Raw genomic sequence first — 21987 nt, forward strand, 5'->3', positions numbered from 1 at the left:
TAGCAGTGTAAAGTTTCTCGAAAAGTGGGCAGTGGCAGGCTGAGAGACATGCTGTGTTTTGTCACATTTGTGGTGGCATAATAAGTGCTGCAGTACACGAAGGACACTTTAATTTAAAGGCCCTCAGTACCCCCTGGTACTAGATACTAGGGACTTATAAGTAAGTTAACTTATGCCAATTGTGGATGAGCCAATCAGGCGTATATATTTTAAAGGTCAGAGCAACGGCACTGAAGCAGTTTTTGCAGAACTCAGTGCACCTTCAGAGTCAAAACATCAACATCATCGGTTATAAATTCTCAGGTGATCACACAAAAAGAGTCATATCCTAACAATTGTGGCACTGCCACTCAAGACATGGAAAATAAACTTCCTATAGGTCAGAAATCACAAACCCTACAGCCACCCCCTTCTCTTCCACCCACCGTCCAACACCTTTAGACGCAACCACTAAGAACCAAAAGTGGAAACAGTGTACCATTTTACAGAAATCTATCTCCAGTGCCGAGGGATTCACGGGGACGCTACGGTCTAAGCGCCTGGCTCTCTTACCGCAGAGTGTACCACCGTTAGGGGGAAGATTTACAATGACTGGCGCATCCCTGCATATTACAAGGATGCACCAGTTATTTTGCGTGACTCAAACAACACCTTGCGCCACCATGGATGCGCCGCAAAATGCCAAAAAACAATAGGGCGACCCAATAGTTCAGTGGGGACGTAAAAGTGACTCCGTGAAATCTTGTAGATTTGACTGCGTCACTTTTACGGGGCTTCCTTACGATGGAACGCCCACCCTGCATACATTATACCTGATGCAGGTATAATGTAGCACAGGGCTTTACACCGTGACGCATTTAGCTAGATGTGTCACGTTGTAAATTTGTCGCATAGTGGCGCATTGTTTACGCCGCCACTGCATGACAAAAGTGACGCAATGGCGGCGTAAAAGTGTCGCATGAGCCTTGTAAATATGCCCCTTAGTGAGGAGGTAGTTTAGGGCCAAGTACACTAACTGAATAATCCATATCTCTTAAGGGTTTGGTCAAGACTTGGCATAACTCTCATTAGTTCAAGACTCGGTCTGGAGAAAGGAGCCCCAAATTTTAAAAATGGAAAGAATACCATTGAGTTTATATAGAACGTGTTCGTAGGAGGGGATTAAAAAAAAATTCTCTGAGCCATATATCTGTCGTTGGGACCGTTGTAGACTTCCAGAAGTGGATGATACATATTTAAGAGCCAGCAACTGCGGTCGCAAACCCGTACCTTGTTTGTTAAGTGTGGCGTATTTATTCTTAAGACTCAAATTTAAAATGCAATGATTTACAGAGATAGCATCCTTTTTCAAGACTTTATTGATGTCAAAATGCTGTACACGCTGCTGGAAAAGGAGAGATGTTTGCGCTTCATTTCCACAAAGAAATACTGCACAGTAAACAATAGGTATATGTACACCCATATACATATATATATACACACAGAAAGACAGATGCCTTAGTTAGAGGCAGGTTTGAATGCATTTGTTTGATTGTTTATGCGTGCAGTAAGCATTACTGGCACAAATAGCAAAGAATTAAATGGGGAAGGACTGTATCTTTCTAACATTCATCTTGGTTTCTTGAAGGTCTCGTAAGCAGCGAACAGGTCCATGCTGAAAGGGAAAGAAGCAATCCTCCAAAATGCGGAACAAAGGCTGAAAGCATTCACTCTCCCTGAGACACATAGGAGAAATGTTGAACCCCCTGTTGTGGAATGCAATAAGAATACACTTTAGAGACCCTGTAAAATGTAAGTTTCTCTGATTTTAAGCCTTCTTCTTCTTTCTGCCAACTGCCCTTCCATATGAGTCTAGGTAAGAGACACCTCTGCACAAGTGTACTGAGAATGTGTCCAATACAGGATAGATATTTGGACCAGCTTTTGAATGGAGAGCCAGACTAGGGGTGAACTACACTGACATAAGGTTCGTTCTGAAATGCTAATAGTTTTCTCATCACATAATGTTCTATCTTCCATATCTTTTTTTATGCCAAATTCTACCTATAGGTCAGTGATGACATTTCTGACCAAAGGCTATCTGATCTCCTACCAAGTCTTAAGGTAAGGCCAGCACCTTTATCTAGAAATATTTTGTGAACATCATGTCGAGTGATAGCTTAAATGCATTATGTGGAGGATGGATTGAAGCCAAAACAAATCTAACCCTTCTCTTAAGTGTGCTGAGTAGGGCAAGAGAGTGAAGAATAACAAAATGACTAAGATAATGAGTGGCTGATACTGGCAATCCCGGATTACTATGATTTGTATGCTGGTACTGCAAAGAAAATGGACACTGGTTAACAAGTGCAATGCAATCCGCTGGGAACCTCTGTCTGCAGAGAACGTTTTAGAATCCTATAATTTTAGGAAGGATTTAATGGTAGAGACTACTGAGTTCTATGGTTGAAAACTGGATGTCAATAAAGGCAGAGGAGAGAAGGTGATATTTCACGCTGTGAGAGTGAAGGCACCTTCCAATACTAAGAGACAAGGGATGGATTCTAGGAATTTAAGATCTGCAATGGAAGCACATTACAGGCCTCAATGACAGTAAGAAAATCCCAGAGCCTCTGGTTCTGGGCTGGGAGAAACATTCAGAATTTAGAGTCAGGGGAGAGTTTGAGGTACTCAAGAATGTAACAAGACCTGAGAATATGAAGATGAATTAATTCTCTGATTTTGATATATGGAATAGATAGCAATCTATAATCAAAGAGGCACAGAAGCCAGATTTTGATCTGAAACATCTGGAACACTGTGAACAGCAGTTTCTATCACATAAGGTGGCTATGAGATGCTTAAATCCTCATATCAGAAGAGCTATAGACTTTATGGAGATCTCTAACTGTCCAGGCGACATATCCTTATGCTTAGGCACAGCTTAGTTTCCCACTGTATTCTCCTCTCGCCTAGGATACGAGTTTATATCAAGAGTTCTCTTTGCAGCTCATCTTCTTCTGTATTCTCACCTATCCCTGCGCAGTGGATCTGTATGTGCAATGCGTAAAAACCCTCAAACAATTTACTAATCATTTATATGGGCAACTGACACTTACCTGATAATCTGTAATGAGGAATCCCTGAAAGCGCCAAACAGGAAAGAATAATCACCAGCGATCAAGATTTTGCACATTCACTTCAATTGTAGTTTATATATCTAACAACTAACCATTGCCTTCTATGACAACTCCGCCATCCTCTGTGGTATTATCAAATTCTGCATTGTGAGATTTTGGCTGCAATTGGTCTCTCTACCAACAGTTCTACTTTGTTTTACAGTCACCTCTTCCTTGTGCAGGGAGCTTGCATTTATGGCAGGACTCTCCTCCCTTAGCTCAGCATTCTTTTACACTATACTTTTTCCTGTCCAGGGGCATATATTCTCAAAAGATTTCACCTCTCACAGCTCCACTTAATTTTGTTATCTCCAGTTTCCATATCTAAGAAATTACTTCTGCAACAGGACTTACTTCTGACTGGTAAACTTTACATCGTTGACTCTTATTTGCTGCTATTGCGGACTATTTCTGTTACAGGTCTCTCCTTTCTTAGCTTCCTTTTGCATCCTCCCTTTTCCTTCTCTAGACACCATACATCTGTAACAAGTCTTGATCTTACCCAAGCTCAGATATCATGTCCTGTCTCTGTTTTCCTGATACGGAAGCTCATTTTTTTAGCAGCTCTATTCTTACTTAGCTCTGATTTTCTTATTGTATTTTCACTCCTTTGGAATCCTACATCTGTAACAGATGTTATCTCACTGCTTCTCTCTCGTTTGTCGGCTCCTTCTCGGGAGACTTATATTTTTAGCAGGTTCCTTATCTCACTGCCACATTTTCATTTGTAGTCTCCCTTTTTGTGCTCAGTGAAATTATGCCTGTAACAGGTGTATCTGCTCCTATTCAGTTTTCTTTATTAGTCTCCATTTTCCTACTCTCCTCTCATTTCCCAGCTTTCATTTATGGTCTTCTATTTCCTCGCCTTACATCTTATGTCTGTAATAGGTCTCTTCCAACACAGGTCAACATTCTCTATAGAATACTCACTCTCTGCACCAACAGTTTATATCTCTAACAGCTTTCCTTATATCACTCCTATGCCAGCATTGTTGAACCCATTTAGTCTTTATGTTTTGGGCAGCAGGACCCTTTCAGAGCACAATCTCCTTCCCCGGTCTGCAAACTATATCATTAATGTGCAGCACGTTTTTAAGCAGCAGAAAAGAAACAAAAAGCATGACGAGTGGAAGAATATTGTTCTGAAGCGTTGCCTCTATCAAATGCAGACAGCACATGTTGCTACTGTCTTTATGGAACACAAGCACTACAGTGCCCCTTGAGACAGGTTCTCTCTGATCCCAAAACGCAAGAATCCAGGAGTGCAGTTTCAGAAATTGTATCACGAAGGCATTGGTGTCCAGCCTATAATGGTAGTCCTGTCCATCTGAGAAGGTTTAGAGATAGGTGGAGACACATGAATATTCACAAGAAGTGTGTCTTTCCTGCACCAGAAGCTGATAGGACCATGCCACGGGGTCTCTTTCTCTGTTGTGCAAGGGCTGCAGAAACACTTCCTCCTCATGGTGATCACCCAGCCGTGTGTGCCTGTGGTGAGCCTTCGCCAGAACAATGCCAGCAAACAAGAGTAATACACTTCCCTCAAACACCGTGTTTTCTAGGCTGGAGACTGTGGACTTTTTCTGGGCCTCAGTGGTTCTCCTGAAAGAAGAAAAGGATAGGTACTTAGTTGAGCGATTTTTAGAATCTGTACAGTAGACTAATAAGAGCAATCTTTCATCAAAAACACACTCAGAGGCAACTTTCTGGCCTTTTTCACAACCTGCACCATCTTTTGAATCTACTTTTCCATTGCCTGCATTTTTGCACCATAACCAGTACCATCTGCAATTTATCTGACAGCTCTGAAATATAAGTATCCTAGTTCTGCACTGCAGAATCAGTGACATGCCTAATCCTACCATGCCCGGAAAAAATAATGCACTGAAATACAAAGGAGAATTAAAACAGTATTCTCCGAACCATATCCCTTTTGATTGCAAGATGTCAAGTCATAGTAATAATATAATGCATGCAGGTTGAATACGCTCTACGAGGCATCAATTTGAATGGGTCCTATGTGACGTCATGCAGTTTGAGAATGTTTTAATGACACTGGCTATGCATGGAGGTCACATCTTCCCTCAGCCACTTAAGTCCAGCTTGTGCATTCTTTTTCTTTTTCTCTCACCAGGAGACCTATCCGTAGGCTTGAAGCGCAGACTCATGGCCAGCCTGCGTTGAGGCACTTTTCTCTCTGATGACTCTGGTAATTGAGCTTTGCTGTCTCTGTCATTGCCTGAAAAACAAATAAATAGCAGAGCTAATTCTTGTGGGATAGACAAAGTGAGAATCAGTCATATATCAGTCATATATAATTTGCACCAGCTACTTTTTTGAGAACCACTGATTCAAGAGTAGGACAAGAACAAGTTACTTACCTTCTGTAATGCTCTGTCTGATGGACCTAACAGCAGATTCCTCACCTTCAGAGCTCCCCAGGCCCTAGCCTGGATTCAGAAACGTTTCTGAAATATCTCCCATATGACAGTAGGAGGAGCCCTTGTGCTCTGCGGAGGCGTTACCCCAACTCCAACAAATACGGCAGAAAACAATATATAGGAACCACCCTGTGTAATAACTCCAGTTTTTAAAGGTAACTTTTGCACTCTTAGATGTGGAGCTCTAGACATATCTAGAATGGGACAGCGCTTTGAATCTAAAATGGGACTTATGAACTATTTGAAATCCATGCCACAGATCGAGTAGAAGGGAGGATCAAAGAGGAAACTGCGATTAAACTGAGTATCCACTAGAAAGAGAATTTCCGAATGTAGGTAACTTGTTCGTCTGAAGGATACTTCTAACAGAAGATTACCCTCTTTTTGAATAGCTACCCAAGCATTACCCTTCAAAAGTTGGTATGTCTGAGGAGTGGTCTTTACATTACAAAGTCTTGCAGACCCAAGTGGGCAAAATATCCTTCCTTGCGGAACTGAGACGCAATATAGCGCCAGATGACAGTGTGAATGGACACCCATATAACAGCTTTGCAAATATCCAATAGTGGAACACCCCTAGTCAAAGCCTTAGTGGTGTCTTGACTTTGGTGGAATGTAACAAAGGCCTCAAGAAGCTCTTTCAGTGCATGGAAGTCTTGATAGAGATGACAATCCTTTTCGATAAGTTTCATTTCTGAATTGCTCTTCTCTTCTTTGTACAGTTTAATCCAATAAAGAGTTGGTCACCTACATGATGCTTCTTAGTCTATACAAAACCTCAGTGCTCTTTGGAGCTAAATGATGAAGCCTTTTTTCCTTAGGTGGATGTAGCGGAGAACAAAGCACGGAGCATGAAGGACAGCCCCAAATGGAATGGTAATAACACTTTCAGAATAAAGGATGCCGAGTAACAACTTGTCAAGGAAGAAGGTGGTATAGGACACCGCCTGTATCTCACTGACTTGGCAAGCAGAAGTAATTGTTATGACTAAAATCTAACAAAAGGTGGCTACGCCCAATGTATGCACATCTATCCACTGTATAAGGCAGTAAACATAAAGCACAAAATTCAAAGTAACATGCAATGTCCGTCTTTTGTGGTGCAAGCACCCAGCCAACTCGGGCGCCATTAAGCTGCACTGCACAGCAGTGCAGACCATATAATAAAACAACAACGGCACCAAAGCACACACACTGCAGGCTTTTTCTCCTTTTCTCGACCCCAATCTTTGATAAGAAAATCCAGTTCGAGCATGAATGGTATACTGATCTCTTCTAATTCATGGATGATTAACGAGTACCTTGATACTCAACAAGAAGCAGCCGACACGTGTTTCGTCCTCCTGAAATTTTTCAAGGATATGTTGATTTTCAATAGTTCAAGCGTTCCGCACACCTTGTCAAATTCCTGTCTTTTGATTAACAACGCTGTTGAACCCGTAATTGGTAATAGTCAACAAGCGTCCCTCCCGGTGGGAACCCCCTTATTCTTGAGATGCTTGCATGCTGATTAATGTGCTCCAGGGGCAACCATGTTCCTTCATTCAAAAATAATAGAGTTCCACTGGTATGTGGATTACTGGACCCTGATAAGCATGTGATCTGTAAATATACCCCAGACATCTAGCACACACGAACGTCCTGGCATGGAAGTAATTGTTATGACATACAAGGCTCATCACACTCAATAAGCAAATGTACATGGGTTCAAAAGGTGTACTATCAAGGTTATAAGTACCAAAATAAGGTCCCACTGCACCATAATAAAAGGGGCAGTAGGAAACTCAAAGTAAGCTAGTTTAAAAATGCATTGCAACTGGTGATGTAAACAATAAAGGCTGATTAGGTAAGTGCAGATATACTGGCAGATATACTGGCTGAAAGGGTTAACAAGTAACCTTTAATGGTGCCCAAGGCAAAGCTTTGCTGGGCCAAGGAGAGAGATTAGACAGAAGTACATCTGAAATCTTAGCTTGTCGTAGGTCGGCCTGACTGTTCTTATATTAGTACACAAAGTGCCCTAATGAATGCACAGACCTACTTGGTAAACCAGCGATGCAGGTCAAAATAGTTCGGCTACTACCATTCAACCACCATGCATGGAGGTGTAGGTTCAGATGAAGAACCTTGCCCTGTTACTGGGGCAGAAAGTTCTCCTGAAGAGACAAGCGGAATGGAAGGAAAATGCACAAACTCAGAGGATTAGAGTACAAGACCCTCTGAGCCGAATTCAGGGCTGTTCAGCTGATCTGAGCCCAGTCCCACTTGATAATCTTCAGAATTTGAAAAAGCAATGGCAGAAGTGGAAACACAGAAAGTAGACAGGAGTCCCAAAGAAGGAGGAACAAGGAGCCCCAAGGCACAAACTCCAGGGTGTAAAAAGGTGTGACACAGAGCAGTTCCCAGTAGTAGGGAAAAGATCCACCCAAGGCATGCCCCATCAGGCGCATACACCTTAAATGACCTCCAGGTACAGATGCCACTCATGGGTATCCAAATAGCGTTTGCTGAGCTTGCCAGTCCTGATGGTGAGGGAGCCCACCAGGGGATAGACCGTCAAGGACATTTCTTGAAAGTTCCAGCAATTGCTATAGCCGCAAAGCCTCCTGGAGTGTGTGAACCTCTCCACATTGTTTGTTACAGTACCATATGGTGGGAGTGATGTTTATCGAGACATGAACAGGTTTGCCCTTGAAGGAAGTCAGAAAGGCCTTGAGAGTCATAGGGACAGCACGCAGCTACAGAAGGTCAACATGGGGTTTCTGCTCCACCATAGACTCCTCATCGCCACATCTTTCCAGACAGCCCAAGCAGATATGACAAAACTGTCATCACCCTGACCTCTTAATTGGGAATGGAAAATTATTTGCTGCACATCAGGTTGGCATTCTTCTTAACAACTGAAGTTCCCGGCAGTTGCATTGAAATATGGATGCTGTCTGAGAATCCCTCCTTCCCAGTGTGACACCCACTGAAGACCAAGAGGCCTCAGAACACTCTGGAGTGTAATACAGGAGCAAACTTCAAATATCAGCATCATATCCTGAATGCCCTAAACGTGCTGCGGGAATGGAAATGCTGTTAAAGCACAGTGACCAGAATGGCACATTTAAAGGGGATCCTCTACACAGCCTGAGGATGAGATTTTGATTTGTTGATGAAGAACCCAATGACAGCAATAAAACCATCATCTGCAGGTAGTCTGAGACTGACTCTGGAGAGTCCTCTTTCAACAGTCTCTCATCAAACTACAGAAATACACGTATCCTTGACATGCGAAGATGGTTCACATCTTTGTAAACACTGGAGGTGCTGAGGTGAGACCGAAGAGCAGGATGGTTAACTGAAAGTAGTTCAACTATGCCACAAAGCAGAGGAAACATATGTGTGACTGTGGAACAACAGGTGACAATACGCGTTCTGCAGGTTCAAGGACACAATCCAAACCTGAAGTTTTAAGCAGAAAAGACCTATGCCGGAGCCAGCATTTTGAATTTCATCCTTCCAAAGGAATGTGTTCAGGAACCAAAGGTCTACGATTGCTGCTTTTCTTGCGCACCAAGAATTCCTGGCAATAGCACCCTATGAAGCACACAACAAGTATTTTTAGAGTGAACGCGGATACGCAGATCTCATACATCCAAGTAGTGTCCTATATACAAAGTATAAGTTAGTGTATGTTTGATGGAGCTGTCAGGGAAGAAATCCTTTTAGGTCAAGAACCCTCACTCACCCGAAGGTGACATGCTTAATCAATGGGTTTCCTCCTCACACCCAGGCAGCAAGGCCCATGGTGTGGGCTACTACTCCCCTATGAGGAGGAGCCGAGGTGTTTTTCAAAGATGAGCGGTGAAGTGGGGTCAATGAGGGACAGAGTGCATAGAGGTGCAAAAGTAATGGTAAATAAATCTATCTCCAGGGGGCCGGGTCAACTTTATTCAGTGGACTGGCCACCACAAGAGAACATTTTGCCTCTTCATCATCATCTATATTATGACAACTATACTGAAGGCCCTGTAGAGCATCAGAATAAGATCCAAAAATAGCCTCTATACATCTGTTATACTGATGCTGAAGCAAGTGCCAGAACCAGCACCTCTGCAATAGAGGCCGGTTCAAACCATCTGGAACCGGCGTTGCCTTTGGCAAAGGTGTGAAGGCGTGGTGTGGTGCCAGATCAGAGAGGGACAAGGGCCTTAACAACGTCAGTCAGCACCAGGCCTAGCTCTCCTGGAAGAAATAAGACTGTAGGTACAGGTAGATCCATAGGATTTGAAGTCTCTCCAGGAGAGACTGGAATCCTCTAAAAAAGCTAATGCATCTCCTACTTCAAGGCCTGAACTTTCTGTGAAGTCAGAAATGGCCTGGAGAATTCACCGCACATCGGCTCCATCTGTGGAAAAAGAAATGTAACCAGATAATGCTGGTGGATTCAGGTCCTTGGAACACTGACTGCATTTTCTCTCCCTGGAGCAGAAGTGATGGGAGGGGTTGATTTCCACTTAGATTTTTGTTGAGCTGGCACCAAGACCGGTCTTTAGACTTTATTTGGTCTTACCTAAGGATGGTGGCTGGGTCCAACACTTGGATAGGGAGAGGTCCTGGAATTTCGAATGTGACCAACCTCGCTTCTTGTGTTCTGTAATGTACAGCTTTGCTTTGTGCTCCCTGTAGATCTTTTATGTTAGAAGTATTCATCAGAACAACATTTATGTATGTGTAACAGAACCTCCTTAGCACAGAAATCTTCTACAGAGTTGGATGCTGGAAATTATCTTACATATTATTAGTCTTTCAAAATCACAAATTGAAAGTCTCTGTTTTGCCCATTTAATGTTGAGTATTCTATGAAAGAACAGTCTCAATACAACAGTTTCATATTCTTTTCTGAGAAGGCCAAGAATGAGATTTTACTTTATCACAAAAGTAGGTTAGGGCAGTGCACCTATGACTCTACGGAAGTATTAGAACATTGGAATGTTGGGAGCTCCATTGAAAACAATGGAGTGCTCCGGGCTTATAATGGCTGGTATAAGCCTGGAGCTCCAACATTCCAATGTTTCTTTGTTCACAGCTCTGGCTGTGAACAAAGGCTTCAGAGAACCTGAGGGGATTCCAATGCCCTAACGCTTCCAAAAGGCTTTGTATTTTTGTTATAGCATTCTGTCCTCTAGTGACAGAATGTTCTAATAGCCTTATAGCCCTTCGCAGATGGGCTATACCTCTATTAAAGTCCCTCTCCCTTGTTAAAGGCCCTCGCCTTCAGCTCAGGCCCTTTAACGCTGGAGAGGGCCTTTAATAGCCGGTATAGCCATCTACGGCGGGTTATAAGGCTATATTCAGCGCTTGAGAACGCATGTTGCTCACTGTTACGATCTTTGTACTGATAATCTGTAGAGTCTGTACCTCAAGATATACAGTAGGTAGGTCTTGAGTCAAAGGGAAGAGCAATGAATAACAGCACAGACAGCAAAAAGTAGTATTTAGGGAGCAAGGGTATTCCTAACTGTGTACTCCAACCCCTCAAATCCCTGATATCTCCTAGACATCTGTCCTTTACTAGTCTGAGGGCACAGACAAAAGGGTGGATGGTGGGTGGAGGATCAGGAGCGAGGGGTTTTGGACTACAAGTCAAAGACTAATTCCAATAAATTACTTGTACGTATTAGGATGTTCCTTCCATGGAAAACTGAAAAACTGAATTTTCATATGGAGCATGTAAACTTCTCATCCATTGCAGTTTAACTAAACAAGGGGCATATTAACGAGCGGCAGCAATAATTATCGTTGACCGCTCTTAGCGTGAGTAAATCTATCACCGGCTATCGCTGGCGATAATCTCCATGTTAGCGTTGTATTAACAACGCTTAGCGCCATGGTGATTAAAATCCCAGTGATAGCGGGGATTATCGCCATTTTCAATGGAATATCGCTGGTTTTTCAGCGATATTCCATTGAAAATGGCGATAACCTTGTTGATAGGGCAGGGTAATCTTAGCCATGTAATCCACCTTCCATTGGATCACATGGCTAAATCAGGTCACAAGCTGGCGTTAGGAAAGTAGAGTTAACTGTGGTTAGCGCTACTTTCCCTAACGCTCTGCTTGTTAGCGTGCAGCTTGATAATAGGAGAAATGTTTCTTAGCGACATTTCTCCTATTATTTTGCTCTGGACCGCCAACTTAGCATCTCATTAGAGATGCAAAGCTGGGCGTTGTTGAAAGGCTCGCTAAATCAGGAAAACACGCAATAGCGTGTTTTTGCTGATAAGGCGATGATATTATCGCCGTGTTTCGGCCGATAATTTCATATCGCCTCCTTGGTAATATGCCCCAAAGTTCTTAGACTGAGAAGGCCAAACTGAGCATCTGTCTGTGCGCTGAAGTTGATAGCATAATGCTTACTGAATCAATAAGGCATAGTCCATGGTGGCTGGCTGCCTTGCTGATGCGATTCATGGCGATCTGGTTTTGAAAAGCAACAAGCCTGCCTTCGCTCTTGCTATACAGACGCAGATCTGGACCTGTTCCCCAAAATCCAAAGGAATATCAACCCTGTACCAATTTGAGATGCGGAAAACACCCCAAAGGAGGTAAACCTATTCACCGTATGTATTTATGATGGAATTCTCATTTATTTCCCTTCCCCCACCAAAAGAGTGGCTGTGATAATATGTCATATGATTATCGGTAAAACCAATAAATCTGCATCTGAACTTGATGGTTTGGGTCTCTCTCCATCTGGGTGAAACAGTTCAGTGTTAGGGGAACCTGGGCAATAAAGGAAGAACCATTATGCTGGAGAAAGTTTGCCTAGTAAGATGTGGTGGCCCATATTAGGGATCACATGTTATACTGTTTTTTGGGGGGCAGAAGAGAAGAGTATAAACATGAGGTTGCTTAAGCTAAAGTTTCTGCATCGAGTGCTGAAAGATTATTTTGCTCTAGTATTAATCTATTATAATCCAAAAAGAGAATAGTACAGCGACACAGTTAAAAAGAACCCTGCTGAGGCATTAGGTTCCCTGTTAGAGGGAGGCAATGATTTGAGGGATCTTGCAAGGAAGGGCCTGCAATGATAATATGTCAATTTGCAACTTGATTGTCACTTTACACTTTTGCCAATGTTAACTGTAAGGAGTGAGGTTCAGTTTAGTACAACAGTTATTGAAAAATGTTTTGTGTGGGATGTTAACACACTGACCGACCGTAGACATTTTGGGACAGATTTACAAGCCCCTTGCGCCTCTTTTACGCCGCCATTGCATCTCTTTTGTGACGCAGCGGCGGTGCAAAAGAGGCGCCTTGGTGCGGGTTATTTACAGCGTGACGCATCTGGGAGATGTGTCACGTTGTAAAGCCCTGTACCAGAAGTAGGCGTTCCTGAGCAGGGGGGGTGTTCCGGCGCAGGAACGCCTCCTAAAAGTGGCTGAGTGAAATCTACAAGATTTCACCCAGTCACTTTTGAACCCATGCTGCGTCAAAACCCTGCACCTGCTTGAAGCAGACGTAAGGATTGACGCAGCATTGTACAGATAGGGCCCCCCAGAGCATTGCAGGAGCTGTGTCACAGCTCCAGCAATGCGCCGCCTTTACGGCACAGATGCGTCACGGATCTGTGCCGTTTTTGTCCCATGGTGCACTGCATTGTAAATGTGGCGCATCCATGGTGGCAGAGCTGCGGCGCACAATAACTGGCGCATCCCTGCTGATATGCAGAAATGCGTCAGTTATTGTAAATCTGCCCCATAGTTTGTGTGAAACTGTTCTGGGAATCCATCAGGATAAAGATTTGGCAAAGTTGACTGTATTAGAAGAGAAATGTACTTACCTTCATTAAAGCCTTTTTATATTGAATATTTCAGTAATTGGTTGCACGCAAAGAAATGCTATTTTTAGAAAAAAATATAAAATCTTACACAACATTAATGAGAATGAAAAGATGTATACTTCTTCTGATGGTCTGATCGAAGTATAGCCAGCAACGTGTTTTACCATATCCCTACTTAAAAGTGGCACAGTTAATACCTCAGACTTTGTAGTAGGATAAGAACGCTTTCAGTTTGAGGTCTTAGCATTCATTCATCCTCACATTCGCCATGAGTGTACTGAAAAATATGATGTTGACGATCATAAAAATGAAACTCCAAAAACAACAAGTGTCTTCCTGTAGTGCGACAACTGGATTATGAAAGCTAAGTCTTCTAAAGAAGTGAAGAGCATTTTTACTGCACATCTGAAAAATGTTCTCCTGCCTTTTATGTGCACAACAAATTAAATAGGAGCACTGTTACACACCACAGTGGTGTAAGCTTTTCTGTCGATGGACAGAATAAATTGTAGCCTATAAATGTTGTTAGGGCTTCTGCCAGTGGTCAAAGTAGGGGGAAAAAAGTAGGAGAGCTGTGGCTGGAGAATACGAGGGAGGGAATAACCTGAGGATTGGATCAGTGGACGGAGTCAGAGGTGTGGCCAGAAAGAGCAAAACATCCCAATTTTTAGTATTTGTTTGGCATTTCACTGACCAGTTACAGCTTATTATGGTATTTAATTCAACCAATGTATACTGTTGGAAGTGTCGCTTACCGCCGCCACCAAATGCTGGAGACGTGCTTCCCCGACTCCTAGCTTCAACGTTAGGATAAGTAAGGACACCGTCTGAGATAGCCCTGCTCACCCCCTCAATAGCTTGGCACGAGCAGCCAGGCTTATCTCCAAGGCACGAGTGTTCAGTATTAGCAACCACGCTCATAGTAACCCCATGATGTCATCACAAATAGACTCCACGCGAGTACTGTTAAAATTAGTATAATCTTTATATAAGCAATTATACGATATGACCACACGATACAAAATCAACATATAATAATGAGTAGTATTCTTTCCGGTGGGTTGGTAGGTTTTAATCCCAACCACCGCTCCTAACCAACAGTTCATCTCACTCCAACCATTTCCCAAAAGGTTAGGCCAGTCGTATTGCTAGCATCACACATGCTGCAAAACGAAACAATACTGCAATGCGCAACAATATTCTCTTATACTGTGCAGTAGGGAAAGAATGCCATACGTAGCGCATGTACTTTGCAATTGAAGGAATCATGCAATGCGTATCACCACCAGCATGCTCTGTAACAGGAAGAAACAAAGCAATGCGTCATGCTGCAATCCTGTACAGTGCAATGAAGAAATAATACACTGTGCTACGTTATACTCAGATACTGTGCACTGAAGAAATAATGCAATGCGCCACGTTACAATCAGGTAATATGCAAGGGAGTAATAACGCAGTGCGTAACGCATCAAGCATAAAGTTTGACAGGCACAAATGATGTCAGACATCATACGTCGATAGTTCGTTAGCAGCAATAATGCAAAGTGTAATACAACAGTTTTACTTGCTATGTTAACAGTGCCCCCGTTATGGATCAAATAATGACACAAAAAATACTGCTCCCACTCCGGCCCCAGTACTGCCCCATCTCGGGTCAGCATGGGCAGGGATCGGAGCCGAAGTAACTGCTCACGCAGCTGACTGAAGCGGGAGGCCGAGAGAGTGTCCCTCCGGGCCCGCACTCCACCCCAGGTGTTGATCCATGTTACCTGGGGGGGCGCGATCCCACTCTCCTCCCCGATGTCAGCGCCTTGGGCCTCGATCCAGAACTTCTTCACGGGTTGTGGCGGACACGGGCCGTCAGGCGGCTCAGTTCTACTGTGGCTGCTAGTCCGGGTCGCGGCTGATTGACTCCGAGGGCCCCAATGACTTGGCCGTCACTCCGGTGGTCTCAGTCCACACCAAGACCCGCCCTCAGCACTTTGGAGACTTTACTTCCCTTTGGTGCACACCCTCACCAGGTACTCCTCACCAGCACCTCGGGTTGCACTTCGACATGCACACTGGGCGTCCGAGAATCGCTTTCTCTGGTGCTCACAACGATCCGGCGCTCTTCACTAACACTCAGCTTGCACCTCAACATGTATCTTGTGCGTTTGAGCCTCTCCTCTTCTCCCGGTGCACATGATGTCCAGTCGCTCTTCACCAACGCCCTGGCTGCACCACGACACACACTCTTGGGCATCTGAGTCTCACCTCTTCTCCTGGTGCACAAGATGTCCAGGCGCTCTTCCCTAATGCCCTGGCTGCACCACGACACACACTCTGGCACGTTGGAGACTCACTTCTTATTTTGGTGCTGACAAGACCCCGGCGCTCTTCACCAACACCCGGGCTGTACCACAACATGCACCCAGCGCATCCGAGACTCACTTCCTCCGTTGGGGCACACGATGCCCAGGTGCTCCTCACCAACGCTCTGGCTGCACCACGACACGCACACTGCGCGTCAGAGTCTTGCTTCTTCCTTTGGTGCACAAAAGGCCAAGGCGGTCTCTTCACTAACACCCTGGCTGCACCACGACACGCACCCAGTGTGTCCGAGACTCACTTCCTCCGTTGGTGCACACGATGTCCAGTCGCTCCTCACCAACGACCTGGCTACACCACGACACGCACACTGCATGTCAGAGTCTCGCTTCTTCGTTTGGTGCATACGAGGCCCAGGCGCTCTTCACCAACACCCGGGATGCACAACAACACGCTCCCAGCATACCCGAGTTTCCCTTGAAACTCCCTGTGCCCAAGATCACAGGGCACAACTTGCGAAGGTCTCAGGCTAGACAGAGCACACTCACCCACAGCGTATCTGAGAGTCTTCTCTAGAAACTTTTATATTCCTGTGTTTCTAAACAGGGAGCCAGCTCACCTCTGGCCCTTGGGGTTACAAGACACAGCACAAAGCACAGTCTTCTTCAAGCAGGGGGACCCAGCACCTCCAAGCACAGTCCCAACAGCCTCTTCCTTAGTTAGAACAGCAAACTGCAGGCCAGCCCAAAATCACGAAGCAAGGATTGGTCTATCTACAGCAGTCTTTTCAGTTGCTCCTTCTTTAGCAGAGGTTCCTCTTGACAACAGAATGGGTCCAAGCCTTTTCAGTCTCAATCCATATCTGTTTCATTCCAACGTTCAGGGGTTTCAGCTCTCATAGTTATACCCCTTAATGTCTTTTAAGTTTGTATGTGCACAGGGGTCCCTGACCACTCCCTAAATCAGTTCTGGGTGTCTCCCTCCCAGTGTCATCTCTCTCCCTTTGATACTGAGGGTCTGGATCCTTAATTACTGAGCAGGAGATGGGTTAATTGGTTTATAGCACCAGTCCAGACCTTTTCACCTCCCGGGCTTCTCCTCCCCCATACTCTCCAGATGCAGGGCAGCCTAGTGCCATCTCAACCCCTCCTAGGTTCAGGATCTCTCCCAGCTCCTCTCACCTTTCATTTCCAGACAGATAATCCACATTTCAGAGACACACCAAAATGCTCAGAGCACAAACTCAACTACTTTCTAAAAGAGTGTTTTATAAACACGCAGTGACAAAACCACCTTCACAGAAAGATGCATTATGACACTGTGAATTCACACATACCAATCTTCGTTTCTCTATTATGAACTGAAAGGAAACTAGGTTAACAAACACAACACCCAGCCTCCCCCATTCTGTCTTTTGGGCAGAATGTCCTTTCAGCAGTGAAAAACGAAAAGGGAGAGTTTTTCACTTCCAGAACACAACACACACCTCAATTTATGCTATGCCTTTTACTTACACTGCACTCTGCCAAGAGGTTACCTGGTACCTACCACAGTGGTGCCCCATGTGTATGTAAAAGGGAAAGTCAGGCCTGACAAGTGGTTGCACTTGTCAGGACTACATGCTAACTTAGCATTCTGTGTGCAGGCCCTACAGTGAAGGCCTGAGTTCCCTTCTCTGCGCGCTCTTGCACCACTAACCCTTGCACACACAGAGCACATCACTAGGGACTTTTAATAGTAAGGCAAACATACCAATCATGGCCAACCAATCACCATTACATTTTACATAAGGAACTCCTGCACTTTGACACCGTGGCAAAGTACCTAAAGTACCTAAATTGGCATCTCTAGGTCAGGAAAATGGTCTAGGGGGAAAGCAAAATGTTTAGGAAACTTTAACCAAAAAGGCCAGTCCTACACTGTCACAGGGCCGATGTTCCAAGGGAGGCGTTAACAAGCACAGTAAACTGGTAGGAGGCACAACCTGATCATTTCCCTTTCTTTTCCACACAGCAAGGCGAATGGCTGTCAACGTCACAAGAAGGTTGCAAGATTCCCGCAGGTTCAGGTTACTATTCCTTTAACTGGAACAACAAGGATTACGACTCCGTCCTCTGTCGTGACGTGGCAGGTTCCGCTCCAACAAGAGACAACGGATCCCGGAAGAGTGTGTGTTTTTTCACCGGAGGACGAGAGGAGCGAAGGAGTGAGGAGATTGAAAGTTGAATCGAAGAGAGAGGAGAAAGGGAACAAAGAGGAACCCAAATTCTATCTGGCAGAAAAGACGTCGGGACCGAAGACGTCAGGCGAGCTGAGTGGCTACCAGGACCATGCTTCGCCCGTGTCTAACCCAGGTATGCAACCGGTTCACGGGCTGGGTAGGGCAGCGGGAGAGACCGGATGCTTAGGGGAATAGCCTCTTGCCTAAGTCCTGGGGGGTTCACTATCCCTCCCCCGCACTACCACTCCCCGTTTAAAGCTTCGTCACTTGTTTGGAGGTGTCCCTTCACTTCCACTCCCCATAACACTTAAACGAGCCTGACACTCACCCACTTTCTCTCAATTTCCTTTTTGCCCCAAGCAACCCCACGCCATGGACCACGGCTGTATTCCCAGAAGACCTAGAAAAACGCCTTGAAGACACCGTTAGAAGGGGACAGGATACCGGGAGCTCAAGACCAGCCCGATTACTTTGTTGTATTGTGTGTATATCCTGGCTTCAAGGAAGAAACCTGTATTGCATAAAATAAAACCGTCACTAAAAGCACAAAGAGTTGAGCCCGTTCATACTGACCCGCTAACATACACATGGATTATTGAAGGTTCAATATGAGTTATTAACATTAAAATACATTCACAAAGTCGGATGTGTTTCTAATCACAGAATGTCCCAAATATGCCTAAAAGTGGAAGCACAAGCCATTTGTCTGAGAGCAATCGAGTTTCTGTCATTAACACTTCTCCTTTTTTCCACAAGAGGACAACATAACATGTGTATTTATAAAGTTCACTTTCACCCAGAGGTTTAGTGGCGCTGAAAAACAGATGTTTATTGTTACCCAACGGTACTCATTTTTCATTTCATCCATCTGAGGTGTTCGACCTCAGATGGATGATAGGTTGAGTGGACCCGCCGGGATTTCAGCATGCGACCATGAGGTCAAACACAGGCCCCTGCAGTGGACACATTAGTCCACTGAGCTACCAGACCCGGCTATGATCAGTTTAAACATGAATAGCAAAATATCCTAGTTTGCAAATGTTTTCTATATAATTATGGCTCTGCCATATTTGACACATAACACAATATCTGCTACACAATCTGACAATTTTGACTAATAAATTATTTATATCTCAAACGGACAAAGGTTACAAAAACATTTGCCTTGTGTTGTTGTATAGTGGACAGTCCTTCGCAAAGGTTGAATGATCACCTTTGTTTCTGCTTTAAACGTATATTACACTGGTACTAATAAGGCACAATCTTTCCAGAGACTGTTAGCATGTGTAAAATGTCAAAATAATAAAGTATCAGAAAATATACTGCATTGCATTGAAGCCTTTTGTTTTGCTACATAATTAAATCAACACTGCAGCATAATTTTGTTCTCCTTTACTGCATAATTGCAGTTGCACCAAAGCAGGCAGCACATGTTAAAAGTGCTTAAGCATGAAGCAGAGAGACTGTGAAGTTTGCAAACTCAGTTTGGTTGGCATGCAAATCCTGCATTGCCGATCCATGTTGAGTTGCAGCTACTACTGCTGAAACAAGGCCAACGGAGGTACCAATTGGGGGAGGCAGACTGACCTCGAGGGCAGGGCCTGCTCTAGCGCTGGTAGCGCCTTGTGCAACATTGTTTTTTGGTGCCCCCACGGACAACCTCTGCAACTGATACCCTAACTACCAGCCTTTAACAGTGCCTCTCAAGTCTCCATAGCTACATTCACTCTCAGATGCGTTTAATTTGATTTACAGCGCCGCTGTTACCAGTGTAGGGTGTCAGAGCACTTTACATCACACACATTACACAGGGACAATTATATATGTGTGTAAATCACTGTATAGGAAATGTTACATAAGACAAAGAACTACAAGGTGAGGGAGTCACATGACAACCATACTAATCGGCAATATAGTGTAAAAGCTCACTGTTCTATGTTAGGATTTTAACTTATAAACGGCAAGTAACAAAAGGAACTCTCATACAAAATCAGTACCCCACTGACCTATTTACATTATGTGCACTTTGTGAACTGCATGGTGCATGTTCTTTGTAGCAGGCACATTAACCCTCTGCGCTACCTTTCCATGTGACAAAACTACCACTAGAAAAAACTCTCTCTCTCTCTCTCTCTCTCTCTCTCTCTCTAGGAAGAACATTAATCACCAGAGTTTTCTTGACATTTTTATTGTTTCCAAAACTTGCTGGAGGCCAGGAAGGAGGAAGCAAGTGCTTTTAAATTCACAATATACTTACAAGCACAACTCCCCCACCAAAAGTCAGTGCCCTGTGTGGTCACACCTGTTGCACCACCCAAGAGTCCTGTGACCTCAGTCACAGAGTCACTATTGATCTAGGGTGTCTTGCTTCATAGGCCAGCCCGCAAGACTGGAGCTGAACTTCAGTATAGATTGCGGTGGACAGGCATCAAAGTTAACCTACACTTGCCACCACTAGGGTCCACCTGCTGGTGCTAAAACACCAGGGCTTCTAAGGTCTTCCAAGGCCTTCTAAGGTGTAGCATGGGAATGTGCTTCCTCGGGAGAGTAGTCTAGGGAAACAGGTAATTAAGGCCAAACTTCCCCAGTTCCAAATTCGGCAGCTCTGACCATAGTGCCACATCCTCTCCCCCACTGAACACCATACTGCCCCACCGAGAGAAACTCGCATTGCCTTCAACTACAACCCAAATGTGCCCCGATATAAACAACAGGATGCGACTCAGTTCAAATTACGCACTAGGCAAGAGCAATATTCTGCAAAAAAAAAGTACCAACATCCTGGAAACAGCACACACTCATAGGGAATGCAAGATTAAGTAAAGCGTGTAAAATGTAAGCAGGAATAACATGGTTACCATAACGCTTTTACACTCACTATTTAGAAATCATTCAGTGCTTTCGCTAGAGAAGTTAAGTGCATGATTACAGGGCCCAGAAGGGACCTGTGTCAATGCCCATTGCTTATATCCTTAGAAAACGTAAGCAATATGGTTTAAAGAGACCACATCCGTGAAAACAGAGCTGCGGTACACATTTTGTTTACCAGTCCACCTTTCAATCAGGCATTGCAGTATCTCCAGTATTAATGCACTTCTCCACCACGGGAAAACAATGCTGTTCAAAGTAAGACAAGAGAACAAAAGTAGCACTTCACTGGCAAACTCTGTAAAGTGACTAATGTGGCCACTTTGCGACCACTTTGTCTTGCTTTATTTCTTTTTCATATTTTGAACCTTTTACTCATGAGGCTGCACTGTGGAAAAGAAAAATGTCAGAAAAAGACGACAAAAGTGTTTTTGGATTCATTTCACAGAGGAACAAATAAACCAAAGAAGGAAAGAGAGAGTGAGAAGTGTATCTTGAAGTCACGGTTTTCAGTAAGTGAGGAGGAGCTAGACAGAAACAGAAAGAGAGGGAATACGAGGAAGAAAGAGAGGAAGGAAGAGTAAGAAAGAGAGGGGGAGCTGCCAGCAGCAGAGCAGAAGTGGCCACTGTTTGTGTCTTCTCTGAGCAAGAAGAAAAAGAGTCCTTTTTCTTCTCTTCCCACCACTCCCATTCCCTAACGGCGAGCATTCTCTGCAGGCCTTGGCTATTTCTGACGTCTTGGGATGAATGCGTTAAATAAAAAAGTAGGGGAACGGAATCTATTGAATGAAAGAAGTAGGAGCATACTGTGCCCTGCCGATCCCGCCCACTACAACCACTGGTTTCTACATAAGGTTTCTCAGAAAGAAAAGTTACTTACCTGCGGTAAAGATGTTTCTGGTGGATACTCTACCTGCAGATTCCTCGCGTGTAGAACAATCCCCAGGTATCAGACTGGATTCGGAAAACTTCAAAGGCTTGTGACGCCAGTAGAGTGCAATGGACTCAGTCGGCATTTAAAGTGATGTCAGGCGATGTTCCATAGCACCCACTCCAGCCTATCGATTAGGGTGACAAACCGTCCATAAGTGTCACGGACAGTCCGTTAATTGGATCTCACATCCATTGTCCGTGAAGATCCCTCTTATGGATGCCTTTT

At 44.3% G+C, this 21987-nt stretch overlaps 1 protein-coding gene across 1 annotated transcript in view; it reads right to left on the reverse strand.

The window, feature by feature from the left end:
• Positions 1-1343: 1343 nt before the first annotated feature.
• CARMIL3 (capping protein regulator and myosin 1 linker 3) overlaps positions 1344-21987 on the reverse strand; it is a 1161278-nt gene continuing 1140634 nt past the window's right edge. The window contains exons 40-41 of the mRNA XM_086923677.1: positions 5290-5397; positions 1344-4760 (exon numbers count right to left, since the gene is read on the reverse strand). Of these exons, the coding sequence (XP_086779803.1) occupies positions 4717-4760; positions 5290-5397 (152 nt within the window). The 3' untranslated portion in view covers positions 1344-4716. The remainder of the gene's footprint in view (positions 4761-5289; positions 5398-21987) is intronic.

Source organism: Lissotriton vulgaris, chromosome 5 (genome assembly GCF_964263255.1).
Source record: "Lissotriton vulgaris chromosome 5, aLisVul1.2, whole genome shotgun sequence".
Classification (NCBI taxonomy): domain Eukaryota; kingdom Metazoa; phylum Chordata; class Amphibia; order Caudata; family Salamandridae; genus Lissotriton; species Lissotriton vulgaris.